The following is a 19640-nucleotide window of genomic DNA, read 5'->3' on the forward strand; positions in this document are numbered from 1 at the left end:
TTCGGTGACTGTCTAAGTTGGGTTCTCTCAGAAGCAGATCCCCAGACAAGGCTTGAAGTGCAAGTTTATCAGAGAAATAGCAGTACAGAGTAGGAAAATAAGACAGAGAAAGCAAGCCAGTAAATGGCACACTATTAAACTAGTTACCGCCTGAAGAGACAGCTGAATCTCACTGAAACTCTGGGAAACTGCATAACAAAGAAAGCACCTCAGAATCACACCACATAGCAGTGAGCAGGCTGAGCATTCTCATACCAACTGGGGAGAGTCATTGGTTGAGGGCCAGTGTCAATTCTCTGCATTTGAGGTAACCCAGCACAGAGATGCAGACTCTCTTACCCGCATCCACTGCAGCTCACTGGAAGATCTAAAGGAAATACCCAGGACACAAAAGCATCCGCCACAGGTAACTAAACTTTCCCTCATAAATGTTTTAAATCATAGATAGTAAAATGATTCTGACAGATTCCTCCTACATTCTTTTCAGTATTCCCTTGGAAGTTCACAATCATTTGTTATGGAAAATATGTAGAATTAAATAAATTGGATTTGGGCCTGTCATTATTGATGGTTAATTTTTTCTTAACCCTTTCATAAATCAGTGGTGAAAATGGTATGTCTAAATGATGAGACTGAAAATTGTAATGGATATGTGAATAGTAGTGGTGATTTGAATAAAATTTATTTTATTGAATGAAATTCCCCCTGTGATTCTGCACGGGGAGCCTGGGCATGAAGATTTAAGGCAAACACATAACAAAACTGTTAAGATTGCCATTTATATAATAGGTCACTAAATTCTCTTTTTCTCAATTTCATGAAGAGATGGGCATTGATTTCAAGTAGCTTCTGTTTAGTGCAGAAGCTCATTGGTTTTACTGCAGAAGAATCACCCATTTGTCTCTCCCAGTCGTTAAAGTAATTTCATCCTTCTGGATTGCATATATTTTGTGAGAGCATGTGCCTAACTGGAACACGCTCAAATTAAATTTATCACTTGAGCAATCTAAATTTAGTCCTAGAGCAAGGCTAGGTTTAAACCAGTTTTCCACTTGAGAGATCAAGTACATTGAATTACACTGTTGAAGAACTCAAATTGTGGGGTGTACCTCTTTGCAATGGTGGGTTGGGTTTGATGTGGCTATTAACTCATCTGAACTACTCCCTGAAATTATTTTGAAGATTATGAAGAAACACTTGAAAGACTTGATAAAATGTTTTTGCAGGGATTTTCCAAAACTGATGGCAGAGATGAATAGATAGGGGCCCCTTTCTCTAGTATCTTGTAGATAAAACCAAGTAACTTGACACATTTTGAAGAACAGAGTCTAGACATTAAATTAGATGTCTTCTTGAAATAATAGTTTATTACAAAAATTTCTCATAATTTTGGTTGGTTTCTAGATCAGAGACTGCAGTTAAATGTCTTGCCCTTATACACTGCATGAATGTGAATTAGGATTTCCATCCATTTATATCACATCTCATACTGCTGTTTCTGTACCTTTTTATGAACATAATTTTTTTCATGCAATGCCAGATTACTCTGTAACTATTTAAAATAGTAATTAAACTCAACACATCCAGTAACAACAATGTACACACTCAGGTTCTATGACACTGATATCTCAGCTATGATTTTAGGTCAGCTTCAGCCATATGAAAGGGGTGGGGTGGGGTGGGGAGATAAAATAATAGCTTGATGGGAAAATGGGCAAAGGATATAATACAATTCGAAGTAGAGAAAGTCAAGTAGTCAATGAACATATGAAAAGATAGCCAAATATGAAAATTAAAAGTAATGAGATACCACATTACACCCAAATTGGGCAAAAGAAAAAAAACTATAAAAGCTATTACAAGTGGGACTGCAGTGAAAGAATATTCTCATATATTGCTGATAGAATTGTGCATCAATCAGCCTTTCTGAAAAGCAATCTGGTAATATCTTTAAAACATATGCATATGTAGTATATATATATATACTTCAATATAAAAATTTGGATGTGTGTGGGAGGGGCACATTTAATTTATAACAGCTAGCAACCACTATAGTTTAATTTTATTTTCTAAATTGTTATGATGTACTCCTGTTGAGATAAAACTCAACAATAAAATAGCATCACAGCATAACAATTTTTGCAGAAACCATCAAAATGCACAGAAAACAAAAATGTGTGTGTGTGTGTGTGTGTGTGTGTGTGTGTGTGTAGTTAGGTCTGTGCACCAAATGTTAGCAAGGTGATTGCTGCTTGGTGAGGTTATGTAAAAGGGCTGTCCCCAGGGAAAGGGGAGGTTCTAGGTTTCCTGCCCCACCCAGGGAAGGATGGAGCTGAGCAGCAGGGATAAGCTGAAGAGGAGCCTGGAAGAGAGAGAAGCAGAGCTGGAAGAGGGAAGGAGAGCTCGGAGACCTGGAGGAGACACATGGAACAGAGGGACAGGTGAAGAAGCTGTGCTTGCTTGTGGGTTTTGGACTTGTGCCAGAAACTTGGAGGACATGGAAGGAAACTCTTGAAACAGACGTGGGTGAGAGACATATGGGGAAGTTAACAATGGCAGACTTTATCTTGATTTTGTTCTTTTCCTTCCAGGCTTGTCTTGCCCCTTTCCTATGAGTCCCCACCAGCAGGTGCCTTAGACTTACAGTAAGCTTTCAGGCCTCAGTGACCCTGCTGTGGGCCAACCCTGTTTGGGCATGTACGCATGAGGAGATGGGTAAATGGGGTGCTTGATTTGGACGATTTTATCTATTCTTTCCCTTTAGTGCACTACTTGTACTAAAGTTCCTTTCCATTCAAGTGTTTGCACACTAGAGTATGTTTTGGCTCGATGGGGCAGATCGCAGAACCTATTTAGAGCTGGCAGGTTTGGGGTTCTGGAATGCCCCTCATCCCTGCCCCATGGTTAGAGGTGACGGTTATGTTTCTTTTTGTGTATTTTCTGGCATTTCAGCAATATAAGGAAAGCAATTAGCATAAGAATTTCATTGAATTGCAGAACAATAAAACTACACTGGATTCCATTCCATTTCCAGTCTTTTTCCACCTATTATTTTTTTAAATTTTATTTTACGTATTTTTTTACATCATTTTTCATTTTTGCACAATGTATGCATTTTCATCTAGGTTATAGTCCTCATACAATTCCCACCCCCCTTATTTTGACCCTAATCCCCCTCTCCCCCCTCCCCCCCCCCGTGTCTCTGGTTTAATAGTTGCTTGTTGACCACCTAATTATTATTAAGGAGAAGCGGTATAGATTCTTTCATAACAACGCTGTCTCAACAAATTAGTGATAAAGATGTTTCTCTTTTGTTGAGGGTTCCAAACAGCCCACGGAACCATTCACGTGCGCACTCTGCAGAGAACTAGTTCTACGCCGTTGTCAGCGGCGGTGGAGTTGAAGACCCAACTCAATTTCCTCCCGCAGCAGCAGAGCCGGGCGGCCTCACCCTGGTTGGGGGTCTGGGGGTGCCGCCCGCGGGCGGACAGGGGTCCGGGCGGGGGCGGGGGGGACCCTCCCTGAGAAGCCGCGAGCGGCGCTGCTGCCCCGGAGGATGCCGGGAACCAGGCGCCGAGCCCGCTGCCGCGCAGGCGCACCGGCCCGGGCCGCGCGACGTGGAGCGTCTCCGCGCTGCGCGGGGCGGGCGCTGCGGGGGGGCGGGGCGCAGGCAAGCTGTCAGGCCGGAAAGAGGGGTGAGCGGCGCGCTCTCGGGTCTGGGGAGGGGGACGCGTGAGGAAGCGCCGCGCGAGCGGCCTCCCCGGGGCGCAGTGGGTCGGCACCCCAGAGTCGGACCCAGACAAAGGCGGCTGGGCAGGGCCGGCGGGGCCTCGCGGGACGAGGGTTTGTCCCTCCGTGTCGTGGGCGCGGACGCACGGGGAAAGAGGGTGTCGTGATTTGCCACAGCGGACGAGTGATTCAAACCCAAACCCTTTTTGGGTCTTCCTGGTGGCGCAGGCAGTTGAGCGCAGCGCTGTGAAGCTGTCCGCAGACTCTTAAGCGCAGGTTCCAGCCCGGCCAGGCTGGGGAGATACCCACATGGCGCGGCAGACCGCTCCTGGCTCGCCCGCGGCTCCCCTCAGCAGTGCATTTCGTCAGCCTGCCTGTTCTGCTCCCCACTCTCTCTGGTGAATCCTCTCACCCTCCTGCACATCTGGTGAATCCTCTCACCCTCCTGCACATCTGGCCTGTACCCTGGTTCTGTATAAATCAATCTTTAAAAAAAAAAAATCCTTTTTGATCCCAAATCTCACTCTTTTTTTAAAAAAAAGATTTATTTTTAATTATTTATACAAGCACTGGGTACAGTCAGAAGTGCGGGAGGGTGAGAGAATTCACCAGAGCCAGAGCGGGGAGCAGAGCAGGCAGAAGGTCCGAAGTACACTGCTGAGGGGAGCAGCGGGCGGCAGGAGAGGTCTGCGCGCCATGTGGGACCCTCCTCTGGTGGCCGGGGGGCAGCTGGGGATCGAACCGGCGCTGCAGAGGCTGCGGGCAGCTTCGCAACCCAGCGCTCAACCGCTGCGCCACCGGGGAGGCCCCCAAATCTCAGACTCTTAAGATTTGGGATTTACTCCACCAATTATGCTTCATGACACTGCACAAAATATTTTGGACCAGGTAGGCTGTGTATATATAAAATCTCCATGTATCTTATCTTTTGCAAATTTTTTCCCTAAAATTCAGGTTTTAGAATTCTAGATTCTTTTGTTGACTCTGTTTTCTGCCTGCATCGCCAGGGACCCAAGGTTGCTGCTGAGATTAAGCACCTGGACCCCCCAGCTGACAGAAGGTGCTCCAGATGGAAGGTGTTAAGATCCTCACAGGAGAAGGCCTCGGGCCCCAGGCTTGCTGCAGTGTACGCTGGTTTCCTGAGCGTGGAAGACTCTGAGTAACAGGAGTCGGTAATTAGAGGAGAGCCTTACAACCCCAAAGCCTCCAGGCAGAGGTGCTGGCAGTTTCCTCGTCAAAAGTGGCCAAGACCATCCAGGACTCTGCCTTGTGGGCTGAGGCCAGATAGCCCCTGAGAACTGAGTGGTCAGGTCATCATGCTGCAGCGGCTCCTCATCACCCTGCCTGCCGAGGCTGGCACCTGGGTGAAGTTTCACCATCCCAACAAGGCCAAGGAGGGGGCCCCTCTGTGGGAGGATGTGACTAAGTTGTTTGAAAGAGAAGGTGAGAATAGACATCGTGGGAGGGAGGAAAAATGTCATCCTCTGTTGGCAGAAGAAAGGCAGCTGTTGAGGAGACAATGAAGTAAAAGGTCCCTGGAATTCTTGATGATGGTTCTTGGCCTGGGCTTTTCCTGAGTCCTAGTGGTGGCCACCTCAACCTAAAGCCAGTGTTAGCGCTGTCTGGTATTTCTTTTCATCTTCCCTGTGGGGATGTGGGGCAGGGAGGACCTGCCTTATTTTCTGAGAAAATGTGAGTGAAATAAGAGACCTGCCTAGGTACTTGGTGTCTTAGTCAGAGGTACAAGGGAGCAGGGAAAGGACCCAGGTGAGCCTGGAGCGTCTTGTACTTGAAAGCACAGCCAAACTCAAAGACGAGTGGCATGTATGAGAAGGATGCTACCGCTAGAGTCCAGGGACTTCCCCTGTACTGATAGGGGACAGTTTGTGTCACATTGATTGTAACACCTTGAATAAACAAAATTCCACAAGTTCATTATGAACTTAAAATAGGAAGAGTAGGTGAGAAAAACTCACCAACACTGGAAGTGATTAATAAACTGATTACTTACTTTGAAAATTGAGTATTAGGGGAATGGATGATGCATTTACTTTCCTTTTAGATCATTTCCAGTTTAAGGAAAGTTCTTTACAGAAAATACAAAAAAGTGAGAATATTTTACTGTACATGAAATAATTGAACGGTTAATAGGGAACTGTACATTCACATGGCATCAAAGTATTGACCCTGCAGATTACTTGCTAAATGCCAACAAGGTAAGAACAGACTTTTGCAGTGGTGAGATCTGGTGGTCACTGCCTTAACCAAGTGTCCCAGGAGACCTTTCACCACGGATGGGCTAACTTGCTATTTCGTACCTTTTGGATAATGTCATATAAAGCACATGGTATCACCCTTGAAGTATTTCTGCCCCAAATATTTCTGCATTTCTAGTTTACAGAAAATACAAGGGACAGAGAAATAAACTCCACTGTGAGGATATAGTTCAATAGCTCTGATCACTTAGAAAGTCAAAGTCATGAAAAAAGAGAAGTACTATTCTAGAGTAAGACAGACAAGAGATAACCATTTTGAATATGTGGACCTTGATTGGGTCGTGATTTAGAAAAAATCCAGAATGAAAGACAGTTTGGGAACGGTTAAGGAAATCTGAATATGGACTGAATATTTAGATGGTCCTATGTAATCATATCAGCTTTCTTAGTTGTGATAAATGGTATTGTGGTGATGCAAGAGAAGATTTTTTATAAAGTAAGATAAAGTCTGATGTTTGCACTTTGTGGTTCAGAAAAATATAGATAGATGAAGCAAATATGGCAAATTATTAGTGATCATTGGATTCAGGTGGTGGATATATGGGTGTTCAATATTCATGATAAAAAGTTGGGGAAGTGGTCTCCCTGGTGGCACAAGGGGTTAAGCGTCAGCCCTATGAAGAAGCTATCTGCAGCTATTGCAGCACCAGTTCAATCCCTGGCCAGGGAGCTGACCCACATGGCTCAGCAGACCTCTCCTGTCTTGCCCACTGCTCCCCTCAGCAGTGTATTTCACTCAATCTGCCTGTTCTGCTTCTCACTCTGTCTCTGGTGAATCCTCTTATCCCCTGCACCTCCGGCCTGTACCCCAGTTCTTGCATGCATAAATGAATCTTTTTTAAAAAGTTGGGGAAAATACAAGGATAATAATTTGTGTGCCTTAAATTCTAGTTCATATTTTTAATACCTCAGATTCAGCCAGTGTTTCTTGAATTCCAACAACCTGGCAGGGTGTTATGATTAACACTTTAACAGGTTTGGAAAAAATGAGCAAGATAGTTTCTACCCTTCTACTCATACTAATGCTCAGTGGAGAGAGATAATTATACAAATAAATATAATAGAAGACAGACTAAGATCGATACTAGAGGAGATATAAAAAACCAAGCTTTTGAGTATACAGGGGACAGGAAGCTGTCTTCTCATATCTGAGGATACTTCTTTTGAACTGCTCCTGAAGGGTACCTCAGTTTTTCACCAAGTAGGACTTGGGAAAAGTATTAAGGTAGGTGCTATCCTGGTATGCTCAAAGAATGGTGGCTAAGGATTATGTGGGTATGTGTCTAGCAGGTGAAGGATGTGTTTATAGAGGAGCTGGTGGTTGAGAAAGCAACTTGAAATCCACAATGAAATGCTTGGAGTTTTCTTTTTTATCAGTGGGAAAACTTTAAAATTCTTTGAACAGAGGAGTAACCCGATAGATGTGTGATTTTGGACTGACACTGACCAACATTCATCCCCAAAACAGCCCACTGCATGTCATCACTATGGAGGCTGTTCTTGAGTTGTCCCAAATGTTTCTAAGGGAGTCTGCATTCAGTGGGTCTGCAGGCAGTTTTTCTACTTGGGGCTTTTGAGGAGATGCAAACCCCATAGTTCTTTCTCTTCCCCAGCTCTGCTATCTCAGGATGCTCGTGAGACACAGGGAGAAAGTTTAGAGGATGAAGTGGCCTCTAGATCCCTGACAGTGGAATCCCAGGTGGGTTGGATTTTCTGTTACTTTCTTGAAATTATTTCTTAGATTTTAAGGAACTCGGATGATGATTTTCTGTGACATGATTAACTGAATTGGATTTTCTTAACCTGTTTGAAAACAGGCCTCATTGATGGGTTTTCAAAGGTAATTTTCCTAGCAGTAGTCTCCTTTCTCAATAACCTTATTTCTAGCAATCCTCTAGCCATTTATTCAGCAAGTTTAAAAATTGTGCTGGGGGTATGCATGTGCTGAAAAAGCATGTAATGCAGTTTCTGCATAAACTCACGGGTGTCATCTGGGGGAAAGACAAACACTGTAAAACGTGTTATGGGCCTAGCAGGCTTCCACTGCATCTCTGCTATCTGTAAAACATTTTAAACAACATTTCAAAATGAACAGAACCAGACTCTCTTATTTTTGGAAATATATACACTTCATTAATGACCTTTATGAGAGTGTTTTTGGTCATGCTTGGAGCAGAACTGTAGCTGGAAAGAAATGAGAAGCTTCTGGCTGGTCAGGAGGGGCACAAACTAAATTGACTGAACAGAAAAGGAAGGAAAACTTTTAAGAGCTGCTTCATAGTACTTGTGTATCTTAAATGAGCTGATCATAAAACCAGTAGCTCTGGCAACTGGTACAGCTGTGTGCTCCCCAACCCCAGAAGCATAGAGAAGCTCAAGATTACAGAGTGATCAGAGAAAACCAATATAGAAACAGCTGGTAGAAAACAGGAGAGTTTCAAAGTGGTGTGATAACAAGCTTCCAAAGCCACATGGTACAGGGTTTAATCCCATGTGTTTAAACCTTCCTCAAATTTATTTTTCTCAGCAGTTAAATGTGGATACTATTATCAGCCTAATGGGCATGGAACGCACTCCACAATTACGCCAGTACATAACAATCATTGAAATAGTCTCCATCCTTACGGAATTTATTACCTTAGGCTTCTGGCTTCTCTTTGCATGTGGCAATACTTTTATAAATAACTATCAGATGGTTATTTAATTTGTGTAGGTCATATGCAACAGCTTTTGTACTTAACAGGGTGTCTGTTTCCATCAAGGGATAGTCTTTACAAGGCAGAATTCCTACTCTTGCCAAAAACATCCTGTTCTCTCACACTTTTCTCACTAGCAGAAATACCCAGCTAAGCATAGTTTGCCCATGCTGAAATGTTCTCATTTTAACTAATTCTTTCAGCACAAAAGAGGTGTCTGTCTTCTCTTGTGGCCTTAACCCCTTTCAACTCTCGTCTTTCTCATATACCCCTGGTCTTTATTATCCTTAATCTAAATTACTACACACTGTTCTGTGACCTTCTTTAATATTTCATGAGTATTTTGTCTTCAGCCAAATTGTCAGTTGCCAAAGATAACATATATACTCTTTGAATTGCTTTGTATCAGCCAAACAGTTTCTAAGAGGGTGCTCAGGAAAACTTGACTGGGATCTCTTTTCACTTGGCAAGGTCAGAACAACTTCCCAAACACTCACTGAAAGGAGCATATTTGCTGTTCTAGGAATTGTTGACCTTCAAGGACATATCTGTGGACTTCACCCAGGAGGAGTGGGGGCAGCTAGCCCCGGCCCACCGGAATCTGTACCGGGAGGTGATGCTGGAGAACTACCAGAACCTGGTGTCAGTGGGTAAGGACAAGTTCTGGAATTGCCTGTTGGAAGTCAGTTCTAAATCAAGTGCTATACTTAGGCTTTGGGTTCTGGGTTCTCTAACCTTTTGAACACTGAGTAACGGTTGCCATAGTCTTTTCTGGCCTGGTCTTTCTGCTGTGCCCTTTAGAAGGCCTGAATACCCATAAACTATCTTTATGTGCTTGGGTTGGCTCTCAGTACAAACAGTCTTTTTGTTCTCTATGCACAGGATATCAGTTTTCCAAGCCTGGTGTGATTTCACAGTTGGAGAAAGGAGAAGAACCATGGCTGATTGAAAACGCCATTTCAGGAGGTCCAAGTTCAGGTGAGAGAAAAAGAGATGGGAGTCTTTGTTGTGTTTCCCACTTCAAGTCTCTCCAGGATGTGGGGAAGGCCAAAGCCTGGATGGGACCCAGAAGAAACCTGATTACCACTCTGTCACCCCGTCCTGCTCTAATGTTAGTCTCTCTCATGGAGGTTAGCTTTCATTGTTTCTCTTGACCTGAGTTCACTGTTTTCTTACTTTCTCCAGCATTCTAGATCTTACCCTGATCATAATTTACTTCTACTATACAATCAGATACACATGGATCTTTTCATTAACTAGCACCCTTCTCGTGTCCTTTTATCATATATTTTACTTTCTCTTATGATGCCACTTAGATTTTTTTTCCTAAATCTTATTCTGTGATCTTAGCTTCACTTCTGATTCTCTTTTTAACCAGTGTGATTGAAACCTTTTTTTTTGGGTGGGGGGGCATAATTTATGAATCTTTGAGAACTCAACACAGAATTCCTTCTTTTTTTTTAAAAATAGATTTTTTTTAAGATTTATTTTTTATTTATACAAGAGCTGGGGTTCAGGCCAGATGCACGGAAGGGTGAGAGGATTTACCAGGGATAGAGTGGGGAGCAGAACAGCAGATGACCGAAAGCACTGCTGAGGGCAGCCGTGGGTGTGACAGGAGAGGTCTGCCGCGCCATGTGGGAATCTCCCTGGCTGGCCAGGAATTGAACCCATGCTACAGAAGCTGCGGACAGCTTTGCAGTGCTGTATTCAACCTGCTGCACCACTGGGGAGGCCCCAGAATTCCTTCTTACCATATCCTGTGATTTTTTTTTTTTAAGATTTATTTATTCAGGGCCTCCCCTGGTGGTGCAGCAGTTGAACGCTGGGCTGGGAAGCTGCCCGCAGCCTCTGCAGCGCCGGTTCAATCCCCGGCTGCCGGCAAGGGTCCCACATGGCGCGACAGACCTCTCTGCTGCCCGCTGCTCCCCTCAGCAGTGTATTTCGTCACTCTGCCTGTTCTGTTCCCCCCTCTGACTGGTGAATTCTCTCACCCTCCCACGCTTCTGACTGTACCCAGTGTTTGTATGAATAAATAAATAAATCTTTTTTTTAAAAAAAAGATTTATTCATACATACAAGAACTGGGGTACAGGCCAGATGTGCGGGAGGGTGAGAGGATTCACCAGAGACAGAGAGGGGAACAGGCAGATGGACCGAAGACACTGATGAAGGGAGTAGCGGGCAAAACAGGAGAGGTCTGCCACGCCATGTGGTTATCTCTGCAGCTGGCCAGGCTGGAACCCATGCTGCAGAGGCTGTGGATAGCTTCACAGTGCTGCGCTCAACTGCCTGTGCCACCAGGAAGGCTCCCATATCCAGTGACTTTTAACAATCATATTTTCAATTTCTAGGAAAGGTAATAATGACAGCTATTTACCCAGCTGGCCTCTGTCAGTCCTCTAGCTATATTTGCCTCATCTTAAAAATGAACAGAAGAAAGCCCATGGGTTAAGAAATTTGTGCAGGGTATTCACTAGTCGGTAGAGTCAGTATTGAATTCTAATCATTCTGATGGCAGAGTTTGTGTTCTTCCGGTGTTACTGCATACAACAAATTTGACTTATGTAGACTTTGTCTCCTTCTTGATACCCTTTCCCCCTCCAGCTAGTCTAATAATTTTTGTCTCCTCTATTTCCTTTTCATTCTTCTCAACAATATCCTCTTTAATGCAAATATATCATTTCTACCTTTGTTAGGACTTGCTAAACAATTGTAGCAAATAGAGTCTAGAATTTGACTCAGACAAAATAGAAACTTCTTGCTCATATAATGGTCTGGGAGAAGTGTTTGGTCCAAAGGACAGTTCTTTTCTATCTTGCAACTCAGGGACTGAGATTCCTTCCATACGGTACACTCTCCATTCGCTAGGGCCTCAATCATCTAAATTTAGCCAGAAGTAGAAAAAGAACACAAAGAAATTCATTTGAGAGGTTTTTATGGGCCATCCTTTTCACTTGTTCATTGTTCTTTCACTCAATCATATTGAAGGAAGATTAGAACATATAATGTTGTTGTGTGTCCAAAAATGGGTAGAATCCTTAATCTTGAAGTTGCTATTATTTTATTGTATGCATGTATATTTTATTCAACCTATCTCTTAGAGTTTAGTATTGAGATTATTTCCCATAAAGTTCTGTTACAAAATAACTCAATAAACAAACTTGTATGCATAAAATTTTGTATTATTGAATGCTTACCTTCAACATAAATGACCATAAATGTTATTGTTTACTGAAAGTGTAAATGTGTAAAAGTAGTTTATTTATTGCAAATTTATCTCCTTGATGTTATAAGATTTCATATGCCATCAAAATTATGATTTGTCTGTGTTCACAATTTTTTCACTTTCTTCTAAACATTTCTTATGATAACAGAGTGTCTTCCACTTGGTATTGATTTAAAAGGTGATTCTCAGGCCTCCCTGGTGACGCAGGGGGTTAAGATGCAACCTATGAAGCTATCTGCAGCCACTGCAGCACGAGTTCAATCCCCGGGCAGGGACCTACACATGGTGCAGCAGACCTCTCCTGACTCACCTGCTGCTCCCCTCAGCAGTGTATTTCAGTAGATCTGCCTGTTATCTTCCCCACTCTCTCTCTGGTAAATTCTCTCACCCCCAACACCTTTGGCCTGTACCCCAGTTCTTGTATGCTAAATAAATAAATCTTTAAAAAAAAAAAAAAAACAACAACAACAACCAAAAATGGGTAGAACAGATTTCAATGAATAGCCAACAGTATCTCCCACAATCCCTGAAGGGCCTCTGTCTTTTTTTTTTTTTTTTTTTAAGATTTTATTTATTTTTGTGTAGAAGAGCTGGATGTCAGCCAGTGGTGTGGGGGGCAAGAAGGGAGAGGATTCACCAGAGACAGAGTAGGGGAGCAGAACAGGCAGATCTGAAATACACTGCTGAGGGGAGAAGCAAGCGAGACAGGAGAGGTCTGCTGCGCCATGTGGGTAGCTCCCTGGCCAGGAATGGAACTCAGGCCACGGGGATGGGTGAGTGTGACAGTGCTGAGACTTAACCCTTACACCACCAGGGAGGCCCCTGGGTCTCTGTCTTTTTACACTGTGGTTCTCTTTACAAACTCCCACACATGCATGACAACAATTTCAGCTATCCAGTTGACACCTATTATTGTCCATATTTTCATCTTTGTTATACATACGTGTAAACTCTATTCTCACATATCCCTGGTATTTAAGATATTGCTATACAGAGGTGCTGTTGTCACTGCAAACCCAGTACTTCCTAAAACAGAAACCATTTTCTCCCCTAAATTTTTTTCTGTTTAAAACTTTTAGTCTCTCTAATACTAGAAATCAGGGTATCAACAAGAATGTGTTGTGGTTTTTATTCTCAATGTTTTCACTTTCTTTTTTGGTATTTTCTTTTAGAGCCACTTCAACTCTTCATCTCTGTTGATACAGTTCTAAGCCAAGTTCCCATCATCTCATGGCTATTACCATAATTTTCAATTGCATTTAATGATGTCTTATTTTCTCTTTCTAAATACTTTTGAAGGTTACAGATTTGGCAACTTGAAATGTGAAATTTATCTTGTTCTTATCCTAAAAAGAAAACTTAATCAACTCCATATTCTAAACATTTTTGCTTGTTTTTTCTTGTTAAGTCCAAAATTTATCCAACCACTATTGAGCACTTTGTATGTGCCATTACTAAAGTAAGGTTAGAAATCCTTGGGAGGGGCCTCCCTGATGGCTCAAGGGGTTAAGCACCACACTGTGAAGCAATCCGCAGCCTCTGTAGCAAGAGTTCGATCCCCTGCCGGCCAGGAAGCAACCCACATGGCGCAGCAGACCTCTCCTGTCTCGCCCGCTGCTCCCCTCAGCAGTGTGTTTCAGTCAGTCTGCCTGTTCTGTTCCCCGCTCTGTCTCTGGTGAATCCTCTCACCCCCCGCATCTCTGGCCTATACCCCAGCTCTTGTATGCATAAATAAATAAATCTTTAAATAAAAAGAAATCCTAGGGAATAAGATTTCACTGTAATGGGAAAGATTGGTACTTTAGGATGGGGGAGTCCAGAATGGATGGATAGGAATAGAAAAAATGAAAATAAGGAAAAATCTCTCATCCAAAAATATGCCATATATACAATAAATAATTTACATAGCCTCTATCCTTTAAGACTTTACAGTATAGTTACTGTTTGTCACAAATTAGGAAACCATTTTCTACCTCATTTAGAGGGAAAAATTATAAAGAATGATAAAAATCCGAGGAGTTTACAGGGAAACCCACATTCACGAAAGCACACATACCCATAACCCAATATTCCTCTTTAGTAAATCCTCTGAAGTACCGATAGGTGTGTACTAAAGTGATGTATAATGATAAGGTGAAAAATCTATCTGTTTTTCATCAGGGAAAATTCAAATAATTAAATATCCATAAAATGGAATCTAATGCAGTTGTTAAAGAATGAGATAAATCTAAATGTATAGACAGAGAAGGGGACCCAAAAGATACTGTGAAGTTAACACAATAGATGCAGAACTACATATATACACACTATGATCCCTTTTTTAGGTATAGATGTTTGTCATTATATAAATGCAGATAGGTAGACAGACAGGAAATATCTGAATGGATGCCTTCTAAAATATTGGTGCTAGAGAGAATATGGATGAGATGAAGAGAGGCTGTCTCTTTTTAGTGAATTCATGCTAATTTAATGTTTTATTTTAATGTTTAAAAAGTATTTGAGATAAATATTTCAAACATTTTAAAGTTTTGTAATAGAAATAGGGGCTTGAGATGATACCGTGTTAGAATCTTGTCTTAATGTTACAGCTTGATATTTGCCTTTACAATCCATGCTCACTTCATAGACTATTTACTCTTGAAATTTACTTAGATGAGCTTCTCCCAATTTCTTAGTCACTTCACATACTTTTAACAGCTTCTTTCTTTTGAGCATTTCTTCATTTCCTTTTATATCAGCTAAGTCTCAAGATCACCTTTGAAGACACTCCAACATATACTATACCTGGTATATGTTGTTTTCCCCCTTCTGTTCATACTGTGGCCATTTATTTTTTAAAGTAGAGTGAATATGGGTTATTTATATATACTTTTTTTTTTTCAGAAGTGGGAGACAAAATAGAAACCAAAGAATCAACCTTAAAGAATGACATTTCTTGGGATGAATTACATCATGGCCTGATAATGGAAAGGTCCACAAGAGGAAGCACCTTGTATTCCACATTGGGAAGAATTACCAAACATGACAACTTAGAAAACCACCAGGAAAACCAAGACATGGGTGAAGAGCACGTCCCCTTGATTGGCCAGAAAATGCTCACTCAGGAAAGTGGCCGAGAATCTAACAGATTTGAGAAAAGTATTAATGTGAGCTCAAAAGTTATTCCAGGACCAGTAGGTTCTTCAAGAAAAAGAGACCATAAATATGACATACATGGAAAGAGAGGTAGATACAACCTAGATTTGATTAATCATTCAAGGAGTTACAGAAGAATGAAAACCTTTGAATGTAGTATTTGTGAAAAAATATTCAAACAACTCATTCACCTTACAGAACATATGAGAATTCATACTGGAGAGAAACCTTTCAGATGTAAAGAATGTGGAAAAGCCTTTAGCCAAAGTTCATCACTTATTCCACATCAGAGAATCCATACTGGTGAGAAACCCTATGAATGTAAGGAATGTGGGAAAGCCTTCAGACATCCATCATCTCTAACTCAGCATGTTAGAATTCATACTGGGGAGAAGCCCTATGAATGTGGTGTATGTGAGAAGGCATTCAGCCAGAGCATTGGGTTGATCCAGCATTTGAGAACTCATGTTAGAGAGAAACCTTTTACGTGCAAAGACTGTGGGAAAGCATTTTTCCAGATTAGACACCTTAGGCAACATGAGATCATTCATTCTGGTTTGAAACCCTATATTTGTAATGTGTGCAGTAAAACCTTCAGCCATAGCACATACCTAACTCAACACCAGAGAATTCATACTGGGGAAAGACCTTATAAATGTAAGGAATGTGGGAAAGCCTTTAGCCAGAGAATACATCTTTCTATCCATCAGAGAGTCCACACTGGAGTAAAACCTTATGAATGCAGTCATTGTGGGAAAGCCTTTAGACATGATTCATCCTTTGCTAAACATCAGAGAATTCATACTGGAGAAAAACCTTATGATTGTAATGAATGTGGAAAAGCCTTCAGCTGTAGTTCATCACTTATTAGACATTGCAAAACACATTTAAGAAATACCTTCAGCAATGACACATAAACTGTGTTCAACAGCAAAGAATCCCCATATTTAAGCAAAAGCCTCTTAATCTGTGATATTTTGACTTAGATTTCAAGAGTCAATAATTTTTAATGGCTTGACCAAATGTTAAAACTATTAATTTTACCATATTTTATTTTATTTTTTAAAAGATTTATTTATTTATGCATACAAGAGCTGGGGTACAGGCCAGGGTACAGGAGGGGTTTGCCCCGCCATGTGGGACTCTCCCTGGCTGGCCGGGAATTGAACCTGCACTGCAGAGGCTGTGGACAGCTTCATAGCACTGCACTCAACCCACTGCACCACCAGGGAGGCCCTAATTTTACCATATTTTAAAAGAAAGGATATTTTGATACTTAAAAATAGAGAAGGGATATAATCAAAAGATAGCTCTTTACTTTGAATTAAGTCAGCTCTTTGAAAATCTCCTAAATTTGCCTTTATTTTTCTCATTTCACTAAGGGCCAGTGAAAACTTCGTCATGACAGGTCAGTGATCTATGGATTCATTTTTGAGAATCACTGTTTTAAATTCCCCTTCAATGAATCAGAATAAAATGTAATCTTTTGCTATAGCCCTTTATATTGCTAGGAGAGGTATAAATAAAATATCCATTGACTCATTTCTAGGAGACATGTTAAAGGGAGTTTTCAAAAATTGTTTATTATATATAACATTTATTTTTATGGCTTCCTGTAGAGAAGAATTAGCAAACTTCTTCTGTAAAGGGCCAGATAGTAAATATATTAGGTGTTGTCTATAATATGTTTTCTGTCAGAACCACTCAACTCTGCCATTTTAGTGCAAAGAAGTCCAGACAATACATAAACTAGGGTCTCTCAGCCTTGGTACTGCTGATATTTGGCCTGATACTCAGTAATGAGCAGCTGTTTTGTGCATAGTACGATGTTTACGAGCATCCCTTGCAACAGAACATCAGTATTAACCCCAATCATTGTGACAGCCAGAACTGTCTCTAGACATGTTCAGATATCCCCTAGACAGCAACATTTTGTCTAGTTGAGAACCACTGATATAAATAAATGGATGTAGCTGTGTTCCTATAAAAGTCATTTAAAAGCAGATGTTAATTACATTTAACCTCAGGGCTATAGTTTGCCACTCCTGCTACACAGTATGTAAAATGATTAGTAATGGCAATAGAGTATCATTTCTTGTTACTGGTATGTTTGTATTTATAAGTCAAGTCTGTCTGTAATTCCTTATCAATTCTTTTGGTATTTTGTTGCAAGAATTAAAAAAAAAAAAAGCACATGTATATGCTGTTCTGGAAACCTAGGAATTTTTTGTGGAGATATTTATACAAACTTCAGTCCCTAATGCTTTTTTTGTTTATAAATACTCTGGGATATAGCTCTAAAAGGTCAGCACTTTTAAAACATACCCTCAATGCTAATATTATACCTAAAAATTAGTCCATAATTTCTTAATAAATATTGGTGGCTATCATTTTGATTGTTTTTAAATTTCCGTTTGCCAAGCATGCAGTTGTAGGTTAGAAAATGTGCTTTATGTTGAGTGGAAGGCTCTTTGAGATAACCCCAGAACAATACATGTAGAGCCCCACCAAAGAGGACCAAGTAGAAGGTAACTACAGAGGCCATATTGAGGCAGGGAAATATGAGAGGAAGTGTCAGAATTGACCTTAGCACTTCACTGTACTTTAGAGGTACTCCATCCTTCCAGGCAAAGCTGGACATAGGTCAAGGTCAACTGCTTACTCTCATGTGCAGAAAATTTAAATTGTCTGATCATTGTGCAAACTACCAAAAGTAAATCCATTTATATGGATTTAAATCCATTTATATGTGTGTAAATCCATTTATATGCTGTAAATCCACTTATGTGTGTGTGTGCGTGTGTCTGTGTCTGAGTGTGAGTGTGTGTGTATCGTTATCATCTGGACTTTTCCCCTTTCTTTAACAAAACAAAACTGGTTTCACACTCTTAAGTTCTTGTATAACTTTGATGGGCAGAAAGACCAGGGATATATACACTGTACCTTAAATATGTTCTATGCCTTAGATTTCCCATGAACTTGGGTTTCTCTGATTTTTTTTTTTACTTGATTATTTTCTTACATCTTTGGTTAATTTTTAGACAATACTTGATTTTTCCCCTCAGGTGTAACCCCTGTAGTTCTCCCACCACCTTAGCCCCTGTGATCCATCATCACAGTCCTTATGTTCTCCTCTCCCCTGTTTTGACTCCTCTCCCTCCCTGTCCCTTGCTGTATGCCTCAGATCTATGGTCAGCTTGCAAGTTTTGTCTTTTTCCCTGACCGTTGGTTTGGTTTTTTTATATTTCCCAGGTAAGTGAAACCATGTCTAATTGATTCTTACAGCAAAAGGCATAACTATCACTTTTTATATACAACCCCAGCCTTAGTGATCCTACATGGTCTGTGGCTTAAAAATACTGTCTGTACCTAACTGCCAAATTTGTGTCTCTAGCCCCGCTTCCCTCCTGAACCCCTGTCTTATTCCTGCCATGGGGTCTTTGCACTAGCGGTTCCTTCAGATTTCCTACACCCTTACCTTCTGATCTTTGTTCACTTTGCTTTTCCACTGAAGCCTGCGAACAGTGCTAGTTAATCCTATAACCTGCCCTTTACCTATGATTAAGCTCCCTTAATTTGCTCTACTTTTTCCATATATCACCTAACCTAGTAGATACTTTACATATCTATTATGCTTATTGTTATTGTTTCCCCCACCAGCATGTAAGCTCCATGAAGGCATGGGTCATTTTGTTCACTGATGTATCACAAGTGCCTAGAACAGTGCCTGGCACACAGTGGGGCTTCGATAAATATTTGTTGAATTGTTTTTATTTCAACTGAATTGAATTATGTACCTATGATGAAAATAGAGAAAGGCAATCCCTACACTTTCCTTCCTATATTTCATAAATGGGAAAATCTTTTTTTTGTTTATCTGCTTTTTTTAATCTTTGGAAATAGATGAGACTGCATAGGCATTTAGGAACTGTGAATCATAACAGACATACTTTTAAGATAGAAGACCTAATTTTAAATTAATTTGCTACAAGTAAAGTTCAATGTGGCTGATTAACAATTTTATCTTTGTTTTATGAGAGGCAAATTTATTTTTAAAATTAGGGAGAACAAAACACCATACAGCAGCAAGTGGAGCAAGAGCAGAATATGGCAGCACATTGGAAACGTCAACACATTTTAGGCGTGAAAAAAATAAAGTGGCTAATAATTTAGCAGAGACTACAGAAAAGTAGAGAAGGTCCTGGGAAGGTTGATGCTTTGGGGACATCTGGGCATCAGGAAGATCCGGGACTGAAAACTCAGATTGGCTGAAATTCTGTAGTTAGATCCTAAGGTCCTCACACCTACTCCACACATTCCTCCCTCTCATGCCTTTCTCTGTCCCATCACCACCTTCCCTCACCCCAAAGGAGACTATAGGTCTATTATCTGGGAAGGGTCAGAGTTGCTCTGGGGTCAAAACCACAAACAGCAGAGACTCGGGGTAAGAAGTGAAGGTAAAATGGAAACTCATGCAAGATTGATACTGACCTATGGGACCCTCAGACCACTTTGCCAGTGAAATCCAGGTTCTACCCCCTCAACAGATGTGACCTCCAACCCCATAAGGAGTTT

At 41.2% G+C, this 19640-nt stretch overlaps 1 protein-coding gene across 4 annotated transcripts; it reads left to right on the forward strand.

The window, feature by feature from the left end:
* Positions 1–3665: 3665 nt before the first annotated feature.
* On the forward strand, positions 3666–17701 carry ZFP69B (ZFP69 zinc finger protein B). Of its 4 annotated transcripts, none has more exons than XM_037500162.2 (6): positions 3666–3695; positions 4737–5172; positions 7619–7704; positions 9225–9351; positions 9584–9679; positions 14814–17701. In XM_037500162.2, exons 2-6 carry the CDS (start codon positions 5046–5048, stop codon positions 15980–15982), a joined length of 1605 nt encoding a protein of 534 aa, XP_037356059.1. In that variant the 5' UTR covers positions 3666–3695; positions 4737–5045; the 3' UTR covers positions 15983–17701. The 4 variants fall into 4 exon arrangements, with proteins under 4 accessions (XP_037356059.1, XP_054547697.1, XP_054547698.1 ...); XM_054691722.1 differs by having other exon boundaries at positions 4737–4901; XM_054691723.1 differs by having other exon boundaries at positions 4737–4855.
* Positions 17702–19640: the final 1939 nt, after the last annotated feature.

This window comes from Talpa occidentalis, unplaced genomic scaffold (assembly GCF_014898055.3).
Source record: "Talpa occidentalis isolate TD23 unplaced genomic scaffold, MPIMG_talOcc4v2.1 talOcc4.9, whole genome shotgun sequence".
Taxonomy (NCBI): domain Eukaryota; kingdom Metazoa; phylum Chordata; class Mammalia; order Eulipotyphla; family Talpidae; genus Talpa; species Talpa occidentalis.